The sequence below is a fragment of the Aegilops tauschii genome, chromosome 5, assembly GCF_002575655.3.
Source record: "Aegilops tauschii subsp. strangulata cultivar AL8/78 chromosome 5, Aet v6.0, whole genome shotgun sequence".
NCBI classification, from domain to species: Eukaryota; Viridiplantae; Streptophyta; class Magnoliopsida; order Poales; family Poaceae; genus Aegilops; species Aegilops tauschii.
In genome coordinates, this window is record NC_053039.3 from 484,262,138 (window position 1) to 484,283,325 (window position 21,188).

General features: G+C 45.0%; 1 protein-coding gene across 1 annotated transcript; it reads right to left on the reverse strand.

The window, feature by feature from the left end:
- Positions 1-10,054: 10,054 nt before the first annotated feature.
- LOC109758695 (alpha-1,4 glucan phosphorylase L isozyme, chloroplastic/amyloplastic) lies at positions 10,055-17,669 on the reverse strand. The gene is made up of 15 exons (XM_020317562.4): positions 17,265-17,669; positions 16,373-16,605; positions 16,183-16,284; positions 15,708-15,884; positions 15,317-15,592; positions 14,150-14,421; positions 13,911-14,028; positions 13,372-13,818; positions 13,112-13,264; positions 12,876-13,004; positions 12,566-12,802; positions 12,172-12,248; positions 11,777-11,963; positions 11,320-11,520; positions 10,055-10,577 (listed from the first exon to the last, which is right to left on the reverse strand). The coding sequence occupies exons 1-15, from the start codon at positions 17,443-17,445 to the stop codon at positions 10,461-10,463; spliced, it is 2,907 nt and encodes a 968-aa protein (XP_020173151.1). The 5' UTR covers positions 17,446-17,669; the 3' UTR covers positions 10,055-10,460.
- Positions 17,670-21,188: the final 3,519 nt, after the last annotated feature.

Genomic DNA, 21,188 nt, shown 5'->3' on the forward strand with positions numbered 1-21,188 from the left:
AAGTCTTGGTACGATTGGCATATACCGAAGAACACTAACGGGGATTTTGGTCCGTGTCTTCTCACCCATACCGTTGTCTACCACAACATACCTGGAAGACTTGCAAATGGGACAATAGTTCAAGTCCGCATAGTCAAGCCTAAACAAGACACATCCTTTCTCACAGGCATGTATCTTATCATAGGGCATATTCAGTGCACGGAGGATTTTGTCCGACTGGTACAGGTTTGCAGGCATTACATGGCCTTTGGGTAGAAAGCGTCCAAATACTGTCATCATTGCATCGTAGCATTCTCTGCCCAAGTTGAACTGAGCCTTCAGAGCCAGTACTTGTGAGATGGCATCCAACTAACAAAGCTCAGTGTGCTCATGGAGCGGATGTTTTGAAGACTCCAACATTTCATTGAAGGCCTTTGCAGATTCCTCCATCTCCTCGTCCGAATCCCGAGCATCATCGAAGTCTTGCACCATGTTTTCCATCCCGGTACCATGCTCGTCGGTGCGACGACGATCCACCTCAGCTCGGTCACGTTGGGCAGACTCACCATGAAATGTCCATACCGTATAATCGGGCGTAAAACCACTCTTCTGCAGGTGTTTGCCCATTTCAGCCTCTGTTCTCTTTTCCCAATTGCCGCACCGTAAACAGGGGCACCAGGTTTTCCTCTGGCCATTTGCAAATGCGGCTCGCACAAACCCCTTGGTTTTTGTGAACCATCCAGTGCTCCATTTGTTCTGACCAGTGTGACCGGTGTACATCCACGCACGATCACTCATCTTGACTTTCAGAGCTACTAGACACACAACAAATATATATATATATATAATTCACCATGTATATATTCATTAGTTGATCTACTTTGTCAATTTTATTACGTCCATGCAACCTACACTCTAATAGGTAATGATAGGTCCTAATCCCACCCGAGTATGTTTAGATTGGGTTCATTTTCCCATGCTATGCTCCGGATCCTACGCAAAATTTCGGCAGCACCTCCCCGATGTTCTCCTGATACACGTCTCTGCAATAAACAGAGAGGATGTGTACCCGGAGAACAATAGGGGAGGCACTTACGAAATTTATGCGTCGGATCCGGAGCAAAGCATATGGGAAAACGAACCCAATCTAAACATACTCGGGCTGTCCATGGATAGCGTTGGACAATTCGAAAGAATCAAGGTTATAAATATGCAAATGCATGCATATTTATAACTATGACGCTTTCGAACGGGAGACACATATTGGTTACGCATACTGATGATTCAAGACACATATATAGCTAGCTATCAAGTTTCATCGGAATAGATCAAATAATTAATGGGGGAGGAGGACATGTCATTTGTGCTCACCCACGAACGAAGGGGCAGAGCTCGTCAAACGCACGGCGAGGTCGTCGAACACCAAACCTCGCGGCGATGAAACAACTGCACATTTAAAACTACCCGATCAACACAATTATATATGATGTTTTTCATAACAAAATCGAAAAATATATGACCTAACTAATAATTCACAAATATATGACCCCGTCGGCTTCTCGAAGGCCAAAGAACACCTTTTCGGGAGGTGTCGGGGTCGGGGTGTCGTGTCGGTGTCGGGGTGCCATGTCGGGGTCGGGGTCTCGGGGTCGGGGTGTCGGGTCGGGGTGCCGGGTCGGGGTCGGGGTGCCATGTCGGTGTCGGGGTCGGGGTGTCGGGTCAGGCTCGAGGTCTCGGGGTCGGGGTCGGGGTCTCGGGGTCGGGGTGTCGGGTCGGGGTGCCGGGTCAGGGTCGGGGTGCCGTGTCGGTGTCGGGGTCGGGGTGTCGGGTCAGGCTCGGGGTCGGGGTCGGGGTCGGGGTCTCGGGGTCGGGGTGCCGGGTCGGGGTCGGGGTGCCGTGTCGGTGTCGGGGTCGGGGTGTCGGGTCAGGCTCGGGGTCGGGGTCTCGGGGTCGGGGTCGGGGTCGGGGTCTCGTGGTCGGGGTGCCGGGTCGGGGTCGGGGTGCCGTGTCGGTGTCGGGGTCGGGGTGTCGGGTCAGGCTCGGGGTCGGGGTCTCGGGGTCGGGGTGTCGGGTCGGGGTGCCGGGTCGCGGGGTCGGGGTGCCGTGTCGGTGTCGGGGTAAGGGTGGGTGTGCTGTCAGGGTGTCGGTGTCGGGGTCGGGGTGTCGTGTCGTGTCGGGGTGTCGTGTCGTGTCGTGCCGGGGTGTCGTGTCGGGGTCGGGGTGTCGTGTCGGGGTGTCGCGTCGGGGTGGGGGTGTCGGTCGTCGAGGTCGGGGTGTCGGTGGTCGGGGTGTCAGGTGTCGGGGTGTCGGTGGTCGGGGTCAGGTGTCGGTGGTCGGGGTCGGGGTGTCGGTGGTCTTCTTCTTCTCCTCGTCTCCTCTAGCTTTCTCCTCCTCCTCCTCCTCTCCTCTTTCTTCTTCTTCTTCTTCTTCTTCTTCTTCTTCTCCTCCTCCTCCTCTTCTTCTTCTTCTTCTTCTTCTTCTCCTTCTTCCTCTTCTTAAACCTAGCACTAAGTAACCTAAAACAAAACTAAAACTAAACTAAAAGTAATCTAAATTAAAAAACAGAAAAAAAAATCTAAAACTAAAAAACTAAACTAAACTAAATCTAAAACTAAACTAAAAGTAATCTAAACTAAAAAACAGAAAAAACAGAAGAAAAAAAGGAGAAGAAGGGTGGGGCTCACCTGCGGCAGGGGTGGGGCGCTCGCCGACGGAGGGGCGGCGGAGGGGCGCTCGCCGACGGAGGGGCGGCGGGGTGGCGCTCGCCGACGGAGGGGCGGCGGGGTGGCACTGGCCGGGCGGAGGGGTGGGGGGCGACGGGGCGGAGGGGTGGGGGAGCGACGGGGCGGAGGGGTGGGGGCGACGGGGCGGAGGGGGCGACGGGGCGGCGCCGGGCGGCGGGTGGGGGGCGACGGGGCGGAGGGGTGGGGGCAGCGGGTGGCGGGGCGGCGGTGGGCGGCGGGGGGCGGCGGCGGCGGCGGGCGGCGGGGGGCGGGGGCGGCGGCGGCGGTGGGGTGGGATCCGGTGGCGGGGCGCGTCGGGGAGGAGAGAGAGGGAGAGAACAGAGAGTAACGGGCGGGGGGTACGGGCCGTTAGGTACTCTCCTCTTTGCCGTCCGCCAATCTTTGCCGTCCGCCTTTTTGCCTCTTTGTCGTCTGCTGGCAGACGGCAAAGATGTGGGGCATTAAGTTTTTTCCAAACGGGCGGGGGGTGGGGGCCACCTCTCTCTTTGCCGTAATCTTTGCCGTCCGCTGGCAGACGGCAAAGAGCTCGCAGATGGCAAAGAGCTTCTTTGCCGTCTGCCATTTCTTTGCCGTCTGCTTTTGGGTAGCTGATGGCAAAGAGCTTCTTTGCCGTCAGCTAGCAGACGGCAAAGAGCTGGCAGATGGCAAATTAGCTGATTCCAGTAGTGATATGGATCCAAATCAGCTCCTTATAAAGCAACGCATAAACTAGGGTTTAAGCTTCTGTCACTCTAGCAACCCATCATCTACTTATTACTTCCCAATGCCTTCCTCTAGGCCCAAACAATGGTGAAGTGTCATGTAGTCGACGTTCACATAACACCACTAGAGGAAAGACAACATACATCTCATCAAAATATCGAACGAATACCAAATTCACATGACTACTAATAGCAAGACTTCTCCCATGTCCTCAGGAACAAATGTAACTACTCACAAATCATATTCATGTTCATAATCAGAGGGGTATTAATATGCATAATGGATCTGAACATATGATCTTCCACCAAATAAACCAACTAGCATCAACTACAAGGAGTAATCAACACTACTAGCAACCCACAGGTACCAATCTGAGGCTTTGGGACAAAGATTGGATACAAGAGATGAACTAGGGTTTGAGAGGAGATGGTGCTGGTGAAGATGTTGATGGAGATTGACCCCCTCCCGATGAGAGGATCGTTGGTGATGACGGTGGCGATGATTTCCCCCTCCCGGAGGAAGTTTCCCCGACAGAACAGCTCTGCCGGAGCCCTAGATTGGTTCTGCCAAGGTTCCGCCTCGTGGCGGCGGAGTTTCTTCCCGCAATCTTGCTTATTATTTTTTCTCGGACGAAAGACTTCATATAGCGGAAGATGGGCACCGGAGGCCTGCCAGGGGGCCCACGAGGCAGAGGGGCACACCCAGGGGGTAGGGCGCGCCCCCCACCCTCGTGGCGAGGGTGTGGGCCCCCTCTGGTATTTTCTTCGCTCAGTATTTTTTATTAATTCAAAAAATGACTTCCATGAAGTTTCAGGACTTTTGGAGCTATGCAGAATAGGTCTCTAATATTTGCTCCTTTTTCAGCCCAGAATTCCAGCTGTCGGCATTCTCCCTCTTCATGTAAACCTTGTAAAATAAGAGAGAATAGGCATAAGTATTGTGGCATAACGTGTAATAACAACCCATAATGCAATAAATATCAATATAAAAGCATGATGCAAAATGAACGTATCACTTTCCACTCTCCCTTTTGTGTGGTATTGCACTGACCTTGCAGCATCGAAAACTACAAATTTCACTAAAATTTGCCCAAGCTAAGCCTAGCCCAAAGTTCAGGCGAGACAACAGTTACAATTGCCCACACCCTCCGCCCGCACGGGCAGGGCCTCTCCCACTGAACCAAACATGGAAATATTTGACATAAAAGCCTTTGTAAAACGCTTCAAAAGGTAGTCTGGTTCTTTTCCTCTGTGTGTCTGCCTTATTGAGGAGTGAGTCAATTGTGTGTTTGCGGGTTTCTTGTGTCCAACCTCATAATTGTTTAGGTTTATGGCCTTTGCAGTTTCTTTCATATTTGATATGACGAGTTTGCGTTGGTGTTTTATGTCATTTTTATTAGTGTGTTCCATTGTTGCGATTCTTGGAGTCCTACCTCGACGTTTTGGTGAAGATCCTATTACCTCCAGGGGTCATCTTTGGCCCAAGTAGGTTCGGCATTCACAGTTTCTCATCAACTTGGACACAGTAGTGTTTCTGAGATCTTAAGTGATGATATTGTTACTACGGTGTGAATGTCATCTCTTTACTAAGGCCATACTATTAATATTTGATGTTGCGACAATAATGTAGGAAGAAGATGGTTCCAAGAAACGCATTGCAGTTTTTAGTTATAGGGTTATTTCTGTAGTTTTTGGATCTACTATCCAACCATTTCCTTTGTAATTTTTATCAAGTTTGAATAAGGTTATAGGTCATTCTTAAAAATAAAAAATGACCACGATGGAAAGATCTCAGAGAAAAAATATTGCGAAGGAGGAAGGACAAAGATTCAACATGCCAAGGCAGCCATGCGATGACCGTGTAGCCAAATGTTCTCGGCGATGGCGAGGCACCTCTACCTTGTCACAGAGGAGTGGGAAGGGGAACACATCTGCAAGACTTGGAGGAGGACCAATGGACCATGACCTCAACATGAACGAGGAGCGGAAGCAAGTAAGAACCGCCTCATGTGATGTCGTTGTCGCTAGGACCAAGCTTTTTTAATGAAAGAGGGGCCACCCCACTGATATCTATAAGAAGCCAGTTGGTTCATGTGTTAATACAAACTACTAGCATATATCTTAAAAAGAGCTTTTGGATCATGATGTGTCCAAGCAAGAAGGAACCAAAAGCAGAGAAAGCCTACAATAAGGAAAGCCCAAGGTGAGAATAAACCACATCAAGAGCCAACCCAGACTTCAGACTATGTTTAAACTTCGAGTTACATAAGACCAGGAGCAACAAACAACATATATAATAAAGGAAAATAGGAAAATCTCAAAAGGTAGATGAAGCTAGTGCAGAAACCCTCACGGGATATAGCAGCAATAGAGCATCGGGCCTGGTTTCCTAGCCGCCAATCCATAAAACGATATGCCTCCATCCATGCGACGAATGATACACTTCATTTGCTACTTGGCCGAGAAATCTTGCCCCCAACGTTAGCAGCCTTTGATTTCCCTCCTTTATTTGTAGAGTGGACCAGCAAAAAATATAGTATTCAATGAGTTTAATCAAAGTCAAAGGGTTCCCATAGAAAAATCAAAGTCGAAGGGTCGTTGATAAAAAAAACTAAAAATACACATAATTTCTTCATCTCCAAATGAACCAGAAAAACAACACAAATCCATACCAAGACCTTTTTCCATTTTTTAGAACTTTTAATCCAGTTTCCAAAGCATTCATTTAAGATAGTAGGGGTAGAGTGTAGAGTAAAGGCACATTTCAAAAGACTCATACAAAGCCAACCGCTAAACATTGAAAAAATAGATAATCAACAGTTTCATCTTTGCCCGAAAAACACACATTTTGATTATCCTAAGTAGATTATCCTAGCTAAGGATGCTTTTTCGAACCATAAGCCACAAGAACACTTTGATTTCACAGGAAGTTTAACTTTCCATAGAAATTTCTGAGGGAAATTACATTTGGATTCGATTAGTTTCCTGTACAAAGCTTTAACTAATATTTTATCTGAAGTCGGCATTAACTTTGTCTTTTCCAATCCCCATTTCAATTTCCTCACATATCATTTTTAAACTTTCCCATGATTCCAAAGATTCCCCAAACGGAGTTCTCCTAAATTTAAAACCATGCCAACCTTTTTTATAGACTCAACAACCGTTATATTGTGGTCAAAGCTGAGCAAGTAGAGCCTAAGGTGCACCAGTTTGAATGGTTTATCATCAACCCACCAATCTTCCTAAAATCTAGTGTTATTGTCATCCCCAAGATTTTTTTTGCAAAATCAGTCAAATATATTTTTAGCATTGAGAATGCTAGTCCAAAACTGGGAATCCACAACTTTTTCTTAGCTCTAGAGAAACATCCACCATGAACTTTTTGTTCAAGAGAACAGATTGCTAGAGGGCAGACTCTGTTTATAGTTTCCAAAACCATTTGTCTAACAAAGCTTCATTCATAAGCTCAAGGTTTAGTATACCTAAACGGATAAACCCCCTGATATCTAGGATTACAACAAGTCTTCAAATTTACCAAAAATATTTATTTTTATCATCATCACCTTGCCAGACCATTCTGGCTCTAAAAAATCAAACTCCCACTGGATGGGATAAAAAGACATCATGAATAGAGGCATGTTGGTAAGACATGCCTGATTGGAATAATTCTACCAGTAATGGAACCCAACAATTTACCCTGCCAACATCCACCACTCTTCTCTGTCTTATCTTCCACTACTTTCAAATGCTTATTCCTGATTCTAATATGAGATACAAGCATGCCAAGATACTTGACAAGTAAAAATCTCCTGATATAAATCAACCTTATCATTAGTTCCCCCAAACAGGAAGAGTTCGCTTTTAGAAAATTGATAAAACATTTTCTCAAAAGCCGAGAAATGAAGCTAATTCGCATGACGGTCCTCCGCACTTTGTGGCGGCCTTCCGCACCAAGACTCGCATCTCGGTCCTTGACGTCCACACCTGGGGCTTGATCTTTGGCCCTAGAAGCTCGGATGCCGGTGTGCTCGGAAGCTCGGCAAGGAGAGAAGGTGTTGGGCGAAGGCCTAGACAAGACGCACATACTAGCGCCGTCCTAGCTACTTGGGCACGGGGTGCAATGCAAGGGCAAGTTATACCTCGTGCGGTGCCTCTCACTCGGCAAAGGCAACCATCGTCTACTAATTTGGATGGCGACGTTCTCTCTCAAGTATGACAAGGATGGAGACCTCAGGACCTCCATGCGTGGTCGCGTCCAATTCTTCACATTGCCTAAGAGCATCCCAAATAAGTCCCATAAACACTCCCCCCTCCCGGCGGTAAAATTGGTTTGGATAGCAGAAAGGCTCCCTGCCTTTTCTCCAAGGGGTGACCCAGAGTTATCGAACCCACCAGAGGATGTATACTATGACAAAGGCTCTAAAAAGTTCTTGCAAGAGAATTAAATTTCATTTCTGTTAACCGGACCTTAACAACCTTAGGGGTGTAAAGACTAGAACTAAAACATGCATGGGTGTGAGGTCTTGATCCCGAAAAAGATCTTATTCAACATGTTCTATTCAATACTGGCAGGAGAAGAACCCGACTCGGTATTCTTAAAAAGGAGGGAAAGCTGAACCAAGTCGAGCATATATTTGTGCTCGGGGTTATCATGATATTGGTTTGTGTTCTGGAAGATACCCGTTCAGATGTGCTTGCAACGCAATAAACCAATAAAGTGGGGGGGGGGGTGTCCAAATTATGTCTTGACCAGTGTGCGACCTGCATCAAGACTTAGTTGTCCAACCACAGGCTCATACCATCGCACCGGGTCACCTCTATTATTAAGAATAAATATTCAGACAAAAGCATTGGACATTTAATGATGATAGCTCATGAATCCTCAAGGATTGCTTTTCCTCTACCATACTAAACTTTTCTGTCACTGGTGTTCAGAATTGGGTTATGCGTCCTCCTCACTCCTTACCTCCTCCTTGATTGAACTCCGAGATCCTGGGTACCTGCAGGGTCGTAGAACGAGAAAGAGACAAGGAACAACTCTATGGCGATCGGACACATACATGACATTATTATTCAAAGTCATTTCATCGATCCCTCATATACATAAGATTGCAAAGTTATGCCTCAACCCATTGCCTTGCAGAATTACTCACATATGACGGTCAGATCGCAAGGGGAAATCATCGGAGAAGACATAAAGATGAATGCTTTAGTGATAATATGTTTTACAATGGTTACCGGATGCGATCCATGATTACAAGTATGGCTAGCTTGGAGGGAGATGAGATGGGAAATGGCGGTGGCTAGGGTTGGAAGATGGCTTCTGTGGTGTTCTGGACGCTCTCCACGTTCATTATGTCGTGATTCTGGTGCTAGCTCCTTTATAAATGTTGTTGGGTTGGACCTCCTGGAGCTGTCGGCACCTTGTACAAGCCGGGCGCCGTCTTGCACTCTGGTGACTTGGCTGCACCCCCAATTCCTTTCTTCCTTCTCCCACAAGCTTTGTTTCCTTCTAAGTGATGATTTCCATCCATGTTTGGCCTCTTTTCCTGTGAAAACAAATTAAACAAAGGATTTTGGGATCTTTCGCATTCATTAGTCATTAGTGGCAATATCATAGTGATTTTCTCATGATTTCCAAGATTATCCAGTTTAAATAACGGTGTGATGAGCATAAAAATATCTTGCAGGTGAGATGCTTTTGCAGGTCATGTAAACATCTTCCCCTAAAATCATTTTTTCTATTTATCTCAAAAAATAAAAATGACCCTGGCGCGGCTGTAGGCAGCGGACGACAGTGGTCGTCGGTGGCGGCGGGCGGGTGGGTGGTCGGCGGCATCAACGGCATCGGGGGGGGGGGGGGGGGGGGGGGGAGGGGGCGGTCACTAACGACGTCAGCGGTGGTCAGCGGCATCGGTGCGGTGGTCGAGCAGCGGCAGCACAACAGGTATGGGGGTGGCACGGTGGACTCGGGGGTGGCTCGCTGACGTCCAGTTGTAGCGGAAGGCTTACGGGAAAGACCATCTTCCCTTAGGTGGAGGGGGAGTTGGGCTAACTATAAAGGCCACTAAAAATTCACGTTTACAAAAACTTTGTTTTTTGCTCAACTCCCTCCAAATCAGAAACTTTTATGGAAAAATGGAACTGTTAGAGTATCTCCAATAGCAGCCCTATAATAGGGCACAAAAGAGTGGTTGGCGTAAAACGTAAGGCACCAAAAAATGATTTTATTTTTAGGCACCCGAAAATATGTATCTCCAACAACAGCCCTAAAATACATTAGGGTGGCCTATTATAGCGCAGTTGTTGGAGCAACGTTTTTGGCACAAAGTAACGTAAAACAACTGTTTTCTTGTGGTCTTGAGTGGTTCGCCACTTGAAGCAAATTTTAGGGCAGCAGCCGAAGTGTTGTACATTTACATCAGCTGGTGTTGCATTTTCGGGCTGTCCAACAAATTTTGAAGTAAATTTTACAAATAGGGCAGCCGTTGGAGCTGCGTTTTTGGTTCAAAATATGAGGGACCACTGCTACTGCTCTATTATAGGACTGCTATTGGACATGCTCTATGGCCGTGATGGAAGACTCTGAACTCTTGACGAATCCCGTTGCACTTTGGATGTAAACAAATGTTTTCCCAACTTCTGCATTCTCATTTCAAAGCTGGGGGTGCTTTCAGCTTTGCACCCTCTCTGAAGAAACATGCTTCTACTACATGTGTGCGCCAACGACACTTTTTGTTCAGTCATTTACCCTTTATTTATCATTACAGATACACCAAAGTATGTTTGTTTGATGATTCTGCTCCAACTTTATTCGGCGAAATACACACCATAAGCCTGGGTATACTGGCCAACTGACATGCAAGATTGCCAAGGATGAACTACCCTGCATGCTCTCAGCACTCAGGTCCATGCCAGAACTTGCATATGCCTATACAAAACTGGGGGGAGCAATACATTCTCGCTGAATCGAGGCAAATCTGCGACCAATCGCGCCTCATAGACTCTCAAGGTTCCTGGAAGCTGCTTGAATTATTCAGGGCATGATGACAGGGCTGATATCCCATATGTCCTTGGCGTACTCGTGGATCGTCCGGTCACTGCTGAACTTGGGGGAACCCGCTGTGTTGAGGATAGACATTCTTGTCCATAGCTGCAGGTAGAAACGGATATTATGTGATTAGGAGGATCAAAACTCTGAAAATCTATCAGACTATGTTTAGTTGGTCACGATGTAACGAATTAAAAATGTCAAGCATGAAACAGAGTGGAAATATCCACAGTAGCAAAATAATGTGTAATGGGATGCATGGTAATCTGAGCTGTTACACGAAATGTCACGAAGCAATAAAAGCAAATGGATGAAGGAGAAACTTAACGGAGCAGTGCATCTTATACTATTACAAAAATAAGACCACAGAATTCTTGGGGGCTCCAACAGAGGGAAACCAGACCCTCAGTTACCCTTGATTTTTTTTTCAAATTGAGGAGCTCCCCGCTTCTGATTTTCATTTCAGGAAACAGATAACAAAAAGCCCCCTGGCGAGGTTCAACCTAATTGTTTTGTTAAGATATAAGTTTTTTTTATTGGAATGCATAGAAGCACTTTCCCGAAGGTCTAGCTAGGTTCATCAAAGCTCATGTATCAACACTCAACAGCCAACAGATGAGTAATATAGCACATCGAGCAACTATATTCTCTGATTGTTTATGATCTTCCAACACACCGATAGATACTTCAGTTTGAAACTTTGAACTAAGAAATATTCCTTCCTACGAATCAGTGAAGTCGTTCACAGTGAAACACTGATGTCAGCCATCACATATCAGAAAGTTTGCATAATCACTGTGTGCATTTCAGCCAGAAAACAAACAGAGTCAGTTATACAACTTACCTTCTGATCTCGGTATGCTTCATCAACTTTTTCCTGGCATTCAATGTAACTGGGAAAATCCTTGCCAACAAGAAAATAATCTGCACGTCCATAACCTTCATTTCCTTCCAAAGAACCCATCAATTCATCATAGTTGCTAGTCCCAAAGACGCCACTGCGGACGTATTCCTTAACCTCTTCAAATCTCGGGTCAGGCACAAACTACAAGTGCAAAGGAAAATGATTTATAATTTTCCTTCAGCTAAACTATTTGGACAGCACACATTTGGGAGAGATCTTTACTACTCCCTCCGTCCCATAATATAAGAGCGTTTTTGACACTAGTGTAGTGTAAAAAACACTCTTATATTATGGACGGAGGGAGTAGTTTGATAGTAGGCACAGCTATATAAACAAGTGGATATTTGTTTCACATACTGGAGGAACGAATTTGGAGATGTTTGCAAAGTGATGGTACCTTTCCTTCAGCCCTCTCTTGCCTCAAACCAGCGATTTCAGGTGCATGTGCACCAAAGAGGAAAAAGTTCTCCTCTCCAACCTCTTCTCTGATCTCCACATTCGCACCATCCAAAGTTCCAATAAGAATACAACCATTCATTGCAAACTTCATGTTGCTGGTTCCACTAGCCTCCATTCCAGCGGTACTGAATGGATAGTAATAGTGTTAAAAATGCACATCCTGTACAGAAATAGAAGCTGGCGTGGCACTTCTGGATGGCACTATCCCAGCAAGACTCCAGGTATATATTATAGCAAACAAAACGGCACATGAAAATTTCCACATCAGCCAACTCCAGGTAAGACTCCTTTTCTATGTATTCACATACTATATAAGAGTAGCCAGAATATTACCTGATATGCTGAGACAATTCACTGGCAGGAATGAGCTTCTCAGCAACGCTAACATTATAATCTGGGACAAATACAACCTGTATAACAAACAAAAATCCTCAGAACTTAACCTGTCACCTTGTATTTACCTCATCTAGTTATCAGTAAAATCGGCATCAGATGCTTGATAGCAATAGAAGGGTCAAAACAATTGTGGCTATTGTTCTCTAAAAAATACTGTGGCTATTCAGTTTCTCGGTTCTACAAGCACCGACATTAAGAACATTCACTGCTCTGTTTTCTTTTGAAACTCGGAACATTCACTGCTTTTCAGTAACCCCTAGTCGGAGTCAAATTCCCAGTGACAGAACATGAAAATTAAGAATAATAAGTGCCATTGAAGACACAAATTTACCTTCAGTAAATCTCCAATATCAGGATCATAATTTACAGTAGCTGCGACATCTGTGATAAACTTCACAATCCTCTTTGCCTGTACATAAGTGGCAAAAGCTTTCCCACCAAATATGCATACCCTTGGAACAAAGCTCTTTATTCTATCTTTTGCACTCATTTCTTTCATCTTCTTGTACCGGTAAACGATACCAAGGATATTTAGCAGCTGCCGCTTATATTCATGTATTCTTTTCACCTAAGTGTCAAGTACCAAGATCCGAGTTAAACCATATTTAACAGAAGACAGATGTTTCTTGTCCAAAATATACCTGCACATCAAACATCGCATCTGGGCTGACAACATATCCAGTCTTATCTCTTATCAGTGAAACTACTTTCATCTTGTTATTCCTTTTAGCAGTACGCCATTCTGATTGCAGATCCTCATCATCAGCAAACTATTACGGGATGAACACATATCAGTGTAAAAACAAGGCACGGGTAACATGGAAGTGAAGGAAGCATTAGATTACTGATTATTGGAAATTAAAATTACTGGAAGTACCTTCTTCAGTCCTGCAAGTTTATCAGTGTTCAGAATCCAGTCATCAGAGCCTATCCATTTTGAAATGATTGCACTTAATTCAGGATTACAAAACCGGATCCAACGCCTGGGAGTTACTCCGTTTGTTTTGTTTTGGAACTTAGTAGGCCACATCTGGCAAAGAACACAAGAAAATGGCAGATGGTGAATACCATATTACCTGGCGATTATAGCAGCCGTTAGAAGATAAGATCATGGTTTCCAAATCATCGTGCAAATACCTCATAAAAGCTATTGAACACATCTTGCTTAACAATTTCACTGTGAATCTCAGCCACACCATTAACTGAATGTCCACCAACAACACAGAGGTTTGCCATTCGAACAACTCTAGGTAACTGAGGATCGTATTTTGCAAATGGATCTAACTCATACTCAGGATCCTCCTTTTCTGCATCAGGAGCTTCTTCAGAGTCAGACTCGCCCTTCTTCTCTGTTGTCTCGGATAGAATGTTTTCCTCTTCTTCTGGCTCAGTTTTCTCGTCAGCTTCAGCAATAGACTCCAAAGATTCAACAAGCAACTTCCCCTTTTTCATTTTTGTTTTAACAAACAGTTTAGCCACAGAGGCTGGAAGATCAACGTTGTCTAAGATCCTCATATCTTTAAGCTTCTGTTTTAACAGTGAAATATCTGCCGTTCCATATTTTGAGACGATGTTGTTCATCAGCTGTTTTAAAATCAACGATGAAGATAAGTAAACCATAAGTTGACCTACAGAGCATGAAATTAATTGTATAATATTATCTGCACATTTGTTACCTCCTCATCTATTGTTTCTATGATCTCAACATGTCGAGGTAGAAGTTTCTGCATAATGTCCAAGCTCCACTTCTCCAGGGCTTCAGGAAGTACCGTGTGGTTAGTGTATGCAACGGTTCTACAAATGATATCAGACAATCAGTTTATTATTGAATGGAAGACATATGAGGGATAAAATTAGTTAATTGAAACTGGAGGAACAGCAGAACACATCAAACTGCAGTACCCTTCTGTGGTACCTTTCTGTGATACTCCAAGCCTCATTCCAGCTCAATCCCTTTATATCCATCAGTATTCTCATTAACTCGGGAATGCACAGTGTTGGATGAGTGTCATTCATCTGAACTGCAACTTTAGAGGGGAAGTCCTCCCAGTTGAGAGAATCACCAGCCCTCGACTCAAAACGAGAAATAATGTCCTGCAGGGAGGCCGAGCATAATGTATATTGTTGTTTCAAGCGAAGAATTTTCCCCTCTGATGATTCGTCCCCTGGATACAATACGTGGCATATCTGGCATGATGAGAAGACCAGTCACAAACTTAAGTTAGACATGATAAATTTTGTCCACAATGGTCACAAATGTAATTATGACTAAAAGTTTATAACGTAACACACAAAGAAAACTTGAATATAAATATATTTAGATAGTCCTACTACTGAACAAACGAGGAAAAGTCAACAATTTAACCCATGCACACTAGTAGGGATGTTCAAAGATGGTTCGGACAAATCTGTCCAACCCGGCAGCTTCAGATGTGAGTACAATTTATCTTGTCCAGTCAAGTTGTTTAGCTAGTTTGCACAGTATGAGAGAACCACTTTTGAACACTTATACTTAATGGTATATGTGCACAATGCACAAACACTCAAAAGGCATAACAAAAATCACAGAGTAACGTTTCCATGTGAAAAGTTCTTCTACAATGTGCCATCTACAGACTACTGGACTGCATCTCATCAGACTTCTTTTTTCTTGACACAGAGGAGTAATGTAACCTGATGCATATGCTGAGTTAATTAAGGCAGAATAAGAAAACACATAAATACAACCGAAAGAATTACAAACACCAGGTGAAGAAGTTATTGGTGCACAAACTCTGTTCATTTTTACTTGTCATTTGACACACAAAACACCTGACCATCAGCTTTTCTATTTACATGAAAATACAATAAGTATTTTCATGAAAAATTTGGTGACGACATTTTTACATGAGAAACCCAAATAGGTTTGTGTATACCAGTATATTATTACTATCAAAGTTATCAAACGATTGACCGCGCACATTCTAAAATGACATCTAAGAGAAAACACAGTAACTACTAGCAAGACAGTGTTTAGCCTTTGAATCAATAGTTGTTGAGAGTTAATGGTTTACGTTCAAAATAAATGTAGACGGAAGAATACCTTTTCAGCATTTAGATGTGCTTCATTGGCCTTGGCATGATCCCCAGCATTGAAAGCTCCCAGATCAAAATTTTGTGATGGTACTGTTGTTGACCAAAGACGAAGATTATTGGTAGTTTTAGTCTTGTAGCCAGGAATAGGAACATCATGTGCCACAGCCTTAATATTCTCTCCTCCAATCCAGTGTTTTCTCCCATCAGTCCCTTCAACCACTTTGCCGTAGAATTTCACAGGATAAGAGACATCATTTCTTACAATCTCCCATGGATTTCCCATCTGGAGATACAGCATCAGTTATAACAGCAAAAGAAGCTAACATGCAGGTCATTAAAACATAAACCAACATAGTCAACACTTCGAAACAGTAAACAAGTAGAAGACATATCACTACCTCTAGCCAATTCTCAGCTACCTCCTCCTGGCCATCCTTTGTTATGATTTGCTTAAAGAGGCCATATCTGTACCGAAGTCCATATCCCCATGCTGGATAATTTAGGGTTGCCATAGAATCCAGAAAACAGGACGCTAGACGGCCTAGACCACCATTGCCAAGGGCAGGATCTGGTTCCTGTTTCATTGTAATAGAAAAGTAACATATCCAATAATAGATTTCTAAACTACAGGGCACTCTAGGCATCAATAAGCTCGTGTTTTGGCGTAATTTCATAGTCACTCACTCTGAAAACTGCATAAAGAATATAAGTCAGATGCTGGAACCCCCAGGGGAAAATACTTCTTCTTTTCAGATAGTTTTTAAACAAAAGGAACTTGATGATTAATAATAAAATGTGTTTTTTAGAAAAAAAAATGGCTCTGCGATAATTTTGATACAGACTAAAAACCAATCTCTGACAAAAATCACTTACCTGACTAGCAACATCCTCTAGGTTATGTCCAAGTTGTTTTAACGCTTCTGCATATTGTCCTGTTAGCTCTAGATTGCCAATAGCATTTGTGAGAGCTCTTCCCTGCAGTACACAGATAATAACCATATAACATCATAACGCAGTTACCAAAAAGTATTGAGATAAGGCTAAAGGAAGTATATTGTGAGACCTGCAAAAACTCCATGGACAGGTAATAAGCTTGCTTTGCATTCACTTTGTTGTAATAGTCATATGTTGCATTCCAATTGATGATCAGAGAATCAAAAACACTTTTAGCAGTTGCATGGTAAGCCTTTAGGGGTGAAGAGTGCTCTGGCGAGAACAACGGTGTGAAGTCTGCATGGTGCTGGATATTTGACGCGATGGCGGAAGAATCAATGGAAGTTAGCACGGCTGAAAGCTCTGAGTTGCAAGAACAACAATATTAGGATCCGAAATCTTACAAAGAGTAGGTATTAAACAGTCAAGAGTCAAAACTAAAAACTGCATGGGACATTGTTTTCGTGTGAAAATTCTTGCACAAAATCGTAGATAATATACTGTATCACCATTTGCATTCTACTCCCCAATGGCAAGCCACCAGAAAACAAGGCGTAAGATTTTGTTACAGCTACTCTTTGTAAAATGATAATATTACTGTACCACCAGAAAACAAGGCGTAAGATTTTGTTACAGCTACAGATAGTAGCGACAGTATGTTGACACTTGCTGCATCATCCACAAGGGGTGGCTGTGCAGGCACAGAAGAATTTCTCAGAATTTGCTACTGTACCATAAATACATCATTCTAACTTGATGCGCCAAACTAAGCCAGTTTCAGTAAATTCAGAATACATTCGTCGAAGTTTATGCACGAATTTAAGATTCCTCTGAACCCTAACAAATCCTAGAGCAGTAGATTAGCAATGCGCGCGCACAAAATCAATAGCCCGAAACCGGGGAACACAGAGACCGTCAGTCAGAGGATCACAAATTCAGGTCGCACCAGCGAAAATCCGAACCACATTACAGCCGACCAGCATTCCGGGTCGTCGTAGCCAACGGGAGCGCGCGGCGCTTACCTTCCTCGGTCGAGGCCGGCCCCCGCACCTCCCGATCGCTCGCCACGCTCCGCACCACGAACCCCCGGCGCCCCCGCCTCGGCGCGACCCAGCCCGCGGCGTGCGCTCCTCCTCCTCCGGTGCCGCTGCCGGCGGCGAGCGGGCGGAAGGCGGTGGCGAGCGGCGGCGAGGCGGTCGCCATTGGTGGCAGTGGTCGCGCTGACGGTGGTGTGCAGCGCGCGCGATGCGACGACGCGAGAGTCACGCGGCCCGCTCTGTACCCGAGTGAGTGATGGGGGAGCTTCTGAATTGGAAGGCGTTAAAAATATCTCTCCGTCGCCGTGCCGTGCAATGCTGGCCGCCGGTACACGTGTGGGGGCACTGGCCGGTGGGCCCACCGCCGGTGCACGGCGCAAGGCGTGGCTCATGTGCCGCCGTGTCAGGGAGAGCTACTAGTTCCGTTGCAGCGCATTTCGACGGCTGGGAACTGCCCCCGTGCTGTAAAGCGTTTTGTCGTGTTTATTGGACGGCTGGGAATGGCTCTTCTCCTCGTGTAATGGTTTAGTTTTTTTTTTTTCTGGAAAAAGGCAAAAGGCCACATATTAAAAGTAGCACAAGTCCTCACAAAAGCACTTACAAAAATAAAAAATTACATCTTCATAGTTTAGGGGTGTTGAATGTCTTCTTTCTCCTGCATCCACCGCCACTGCGCCGTGAGCAAAGCTGTTGCCGCCTCTGGACTTCCATCTCGGTGAAGAAAACTTGCTTGAAATAAGGAGCTTGTAGAAGCGGCGGTCGGGAAGTCTGGCCAGACGAAGTAAAGGAACACAAATCTCATACGCTCCCCGACGAGGCCGAAGCTGGCCAACCTTCACCTGTCGAAACTAGAGCGTGGAGGACCAAGACACATAGTCGCGTCATCCGCTTTCACGAGACACTACCACTGAGATAAACCTGCCAAAGAAAAACCCCAACCCAGATAACTAGATCTGGGGACACACCACCCTCTACACGCCTCGCTGCGATGACAAAAAGCAGCATCGAAACGAGGACGGGGAAGGACTTGTACATTGCCGAGGGTGGCGTTGTCGTCTTGATACGCCTTTTGCTTCCTCTCAACTAGAAAAGACGCCCCTCCAAGTGAAACGGTTTGTAGCAAGTAGCATTTTTTTCAAAGTGAAACGGTTTGAACCAATAGGAGTTTGCTAAGGGCCAATGATTAGTAATTGCACACACAAATACATAACTACCTTGGCCTCCAACGAAACTAGTAACATTTTCACTCCCAAGGTGATCGGAGATTCCATTTTGAGCTATTTTGGCCAAAGCTCGATTGTTTTCATTAGGTGGTCTCTGACACCTGGAATTCTGGCGTGCATGACCCCAATCATTTTCAGGGGATCTACGCCAAGCTCAAGCTGACAATGCGCTGACTGTAGAGTTGGAGGTCTAGAACGCTTGGTAACATCTCCACTCAGATGCTTCTCGCTCGGGAGTTGACCGCTCATCTCGATGCGGCTCAAGATCACCGCCTGCTTGCTCCTCCAGAAGTATGGTTACTCCGCGAGCTGAAGCGCGCCTACCTAGGGTTTGCTTCGGTGGAGAGGTCGATTGCACATCTGCCTGCCAGGTTCTCCTGGCTACGTGAGGGCGACACAAATTCCACCTTCTTCAAGATCCATTCTGTGCACCGACGACAGAAGTTAATAATCCTAGGGGTGCAGTCTGATGGTGGGCACATTCTGGCGAGCCCGATATGGCCAGGGCGGCATATGATCACTTCTCTTCCATTCTTGACACTTTTGAGCACTGACTCTCTCCCTTGATCTCCATAGTACCGACCCGCATCACTTTGACCTCCCTGCACTTGAGCAACCCTTCACTGAGGATGAAATTTAGGAGGCGGTCAAGAGGTTCCCTTCCGGCAAGTTGACGGGGCTAGATGGCTTCACGGCCAAATTACTGCGGTCCTGCTGGTCCATCATCAAAGGGGGTATGTGTGAGACCTTTGATAAATTTTTCTCCCTCAATGACCGTGGATTCCCAAGACTTGATGAGGCTTTGCTCACTTGGCTTCCCAAAAAGGTCGACGCTCCTGATACGTCTCAAACGTATCTATACTTTATGAAGTATTATGTCCACATTTACATCATTTGTATATGGTTTAGGCACAATTTTAGATGATATTTATTTGGACTAACATATTAATCTAGTGCCAAAGGCCAATTCTTCGTTTCTATTGTTTCTGGGTTTTTACGTAAAAAAATACGGTGCCGGGAAAATCTGAAAAATTACAGAAATTATTTTGGACCAAAAGACCCCACAAGAGAGAAGATAGGATCCAGGGGAGCCACCACGGCTCGAGACGGCCAGACGGTGCCCCCTAGCCATGTGGTGGGTCTGCGTGGAGGGTCCTTAAGTCGATTGATGCTCAATTCTTTTTGCAAGAGCGATCCTAAAATAAGAAAAATCATGTAAAAAGTTTGCCTGATTGGAGATATGGATCTTCGATTGCAAAAGAAACAGTGTTTCGCTAGAAAACTGTATCGAAAACAGGAGACAAAAAATAGATATCCAATCTAGGGGGGAGCTCCCTTTCTCCCTGTATGGCCTAGGAAGAATGAGGAGGAGGAGGGGGGTCCTCCCCCCTCTCTTCCGGTGGCGCCAGGACGCCGCTGGGGACATCTTTGCCATTACCATCACCAACAACTCACTCTCTTCCTTCTCATGGTGATGTGTGAGTAGTTCATCCTCGAGGCTGAGAGTACGTACTAGTAGTTATGTGTTCAATCTCTCTCTCCCATTTTCCTGAAAGATTCCGATCTTAATTGTATCATGAGCTTTATTAATATAGTTGGATCTTATGATGTTCATCTCCACCTATTATGTTTGTGGTGAACCGAGTCTTGCTCTTTCTATTGGATTGAATATTTTGGATTTGAGATTACATGATGTGTGTCTAGTAATTAATGCGGATACCCATGGTGGCATTGGGGTACTCTATCCATAAGTTGAACGCTGTAGCCCCAAAAATTGTGGCAATAATAGTGGCGGTTCAATAGATTAAGATTGCAAAGACGACTTTGAGATGGCTTGCTGTTAAGCGCACCTATGCGATTTCATCCTACTTTCTCCGATAAATAGAAACTTTTGAGTGATTCTTTGTTGCACCTTTTGAGGGCTTATCATGATGTTCAATGATGTTGAGAGTTGGCACTAGTGAAAGTATGAACCATATGCCTTGTTTCCAAGCATTGAGACACTATCCTATTGACTTTTATTACTTGTTACATGGTTGCCCATATTTATTCAGATTATAAAAAGCTATTTCTACCATCCATATTGCGCATATATTACCATCTCTTCGCCGAACTAGTGAACCTATACAATGACACCAACCGTACCTTCGCGCATAGCCCAGCTCCGTCAGGCCTTGCTACTTGTAAAATGCGTTGGGTTTATCCCCGAAGAGGAGGGGAGATGCATCATGAAAGCACATTTGCTCCCTTGGTGGTTTTGGTAATTAATGTTAATATATTCCTTATTGGACTAACAGGTTTACCTAGAATATTTCAGATAAGTTCCATGGTGGCATGGCAAGGACATGAAGATGTGAGCTCTTTCAAAATGTGAAGAACAAATTTGGCTGGCCCGAGACTCTACGTTTTTGGTTTAGTGATCCAAGATCACATTGAGTCCCTTAGGAAAGTCAATGCTTTAAAAGAGGGTGAGGTATTGTTGATGAGGTTGTTGTTCAAAGTGCTCAGTGATATTGCTCCAAAAACCCTCAGTCACTTTCCCACAATCACACCTTTCCAAACCCTAAATCATCATTTTGGTCCCACCGATACATTCCATACCAGACTCACCAACATGACCCTTCTACTGCCACAGCCAAAACCCTAACATTTCGGCTGAAATGGCTCTCGGTCCCACCGAGATGGC

Coding starts and splice junctions, on each gene's coding strand:
- LOC109758695 (XM_020317562.4), bottom strand. CDS start 17,445: ATGGCGACCGCCTCGCCGCCGCTCGCCACCGCCTTCCGCCCGCTCGCC. Junction 13,005..13,111: donor AACTTGCAGGACTGAAGAAG/GTACTTCCAGTA, acceptor ATCCCGTAATAG/TTTGCTGATGATGAGGATCT. Junction 11,964..12,171: donor GAATTGTCTCAGCATATCAG/GTAATATTCTGG, acceptor CTATCCATTCAG/TACCGCTGGAATGGAGGCTA.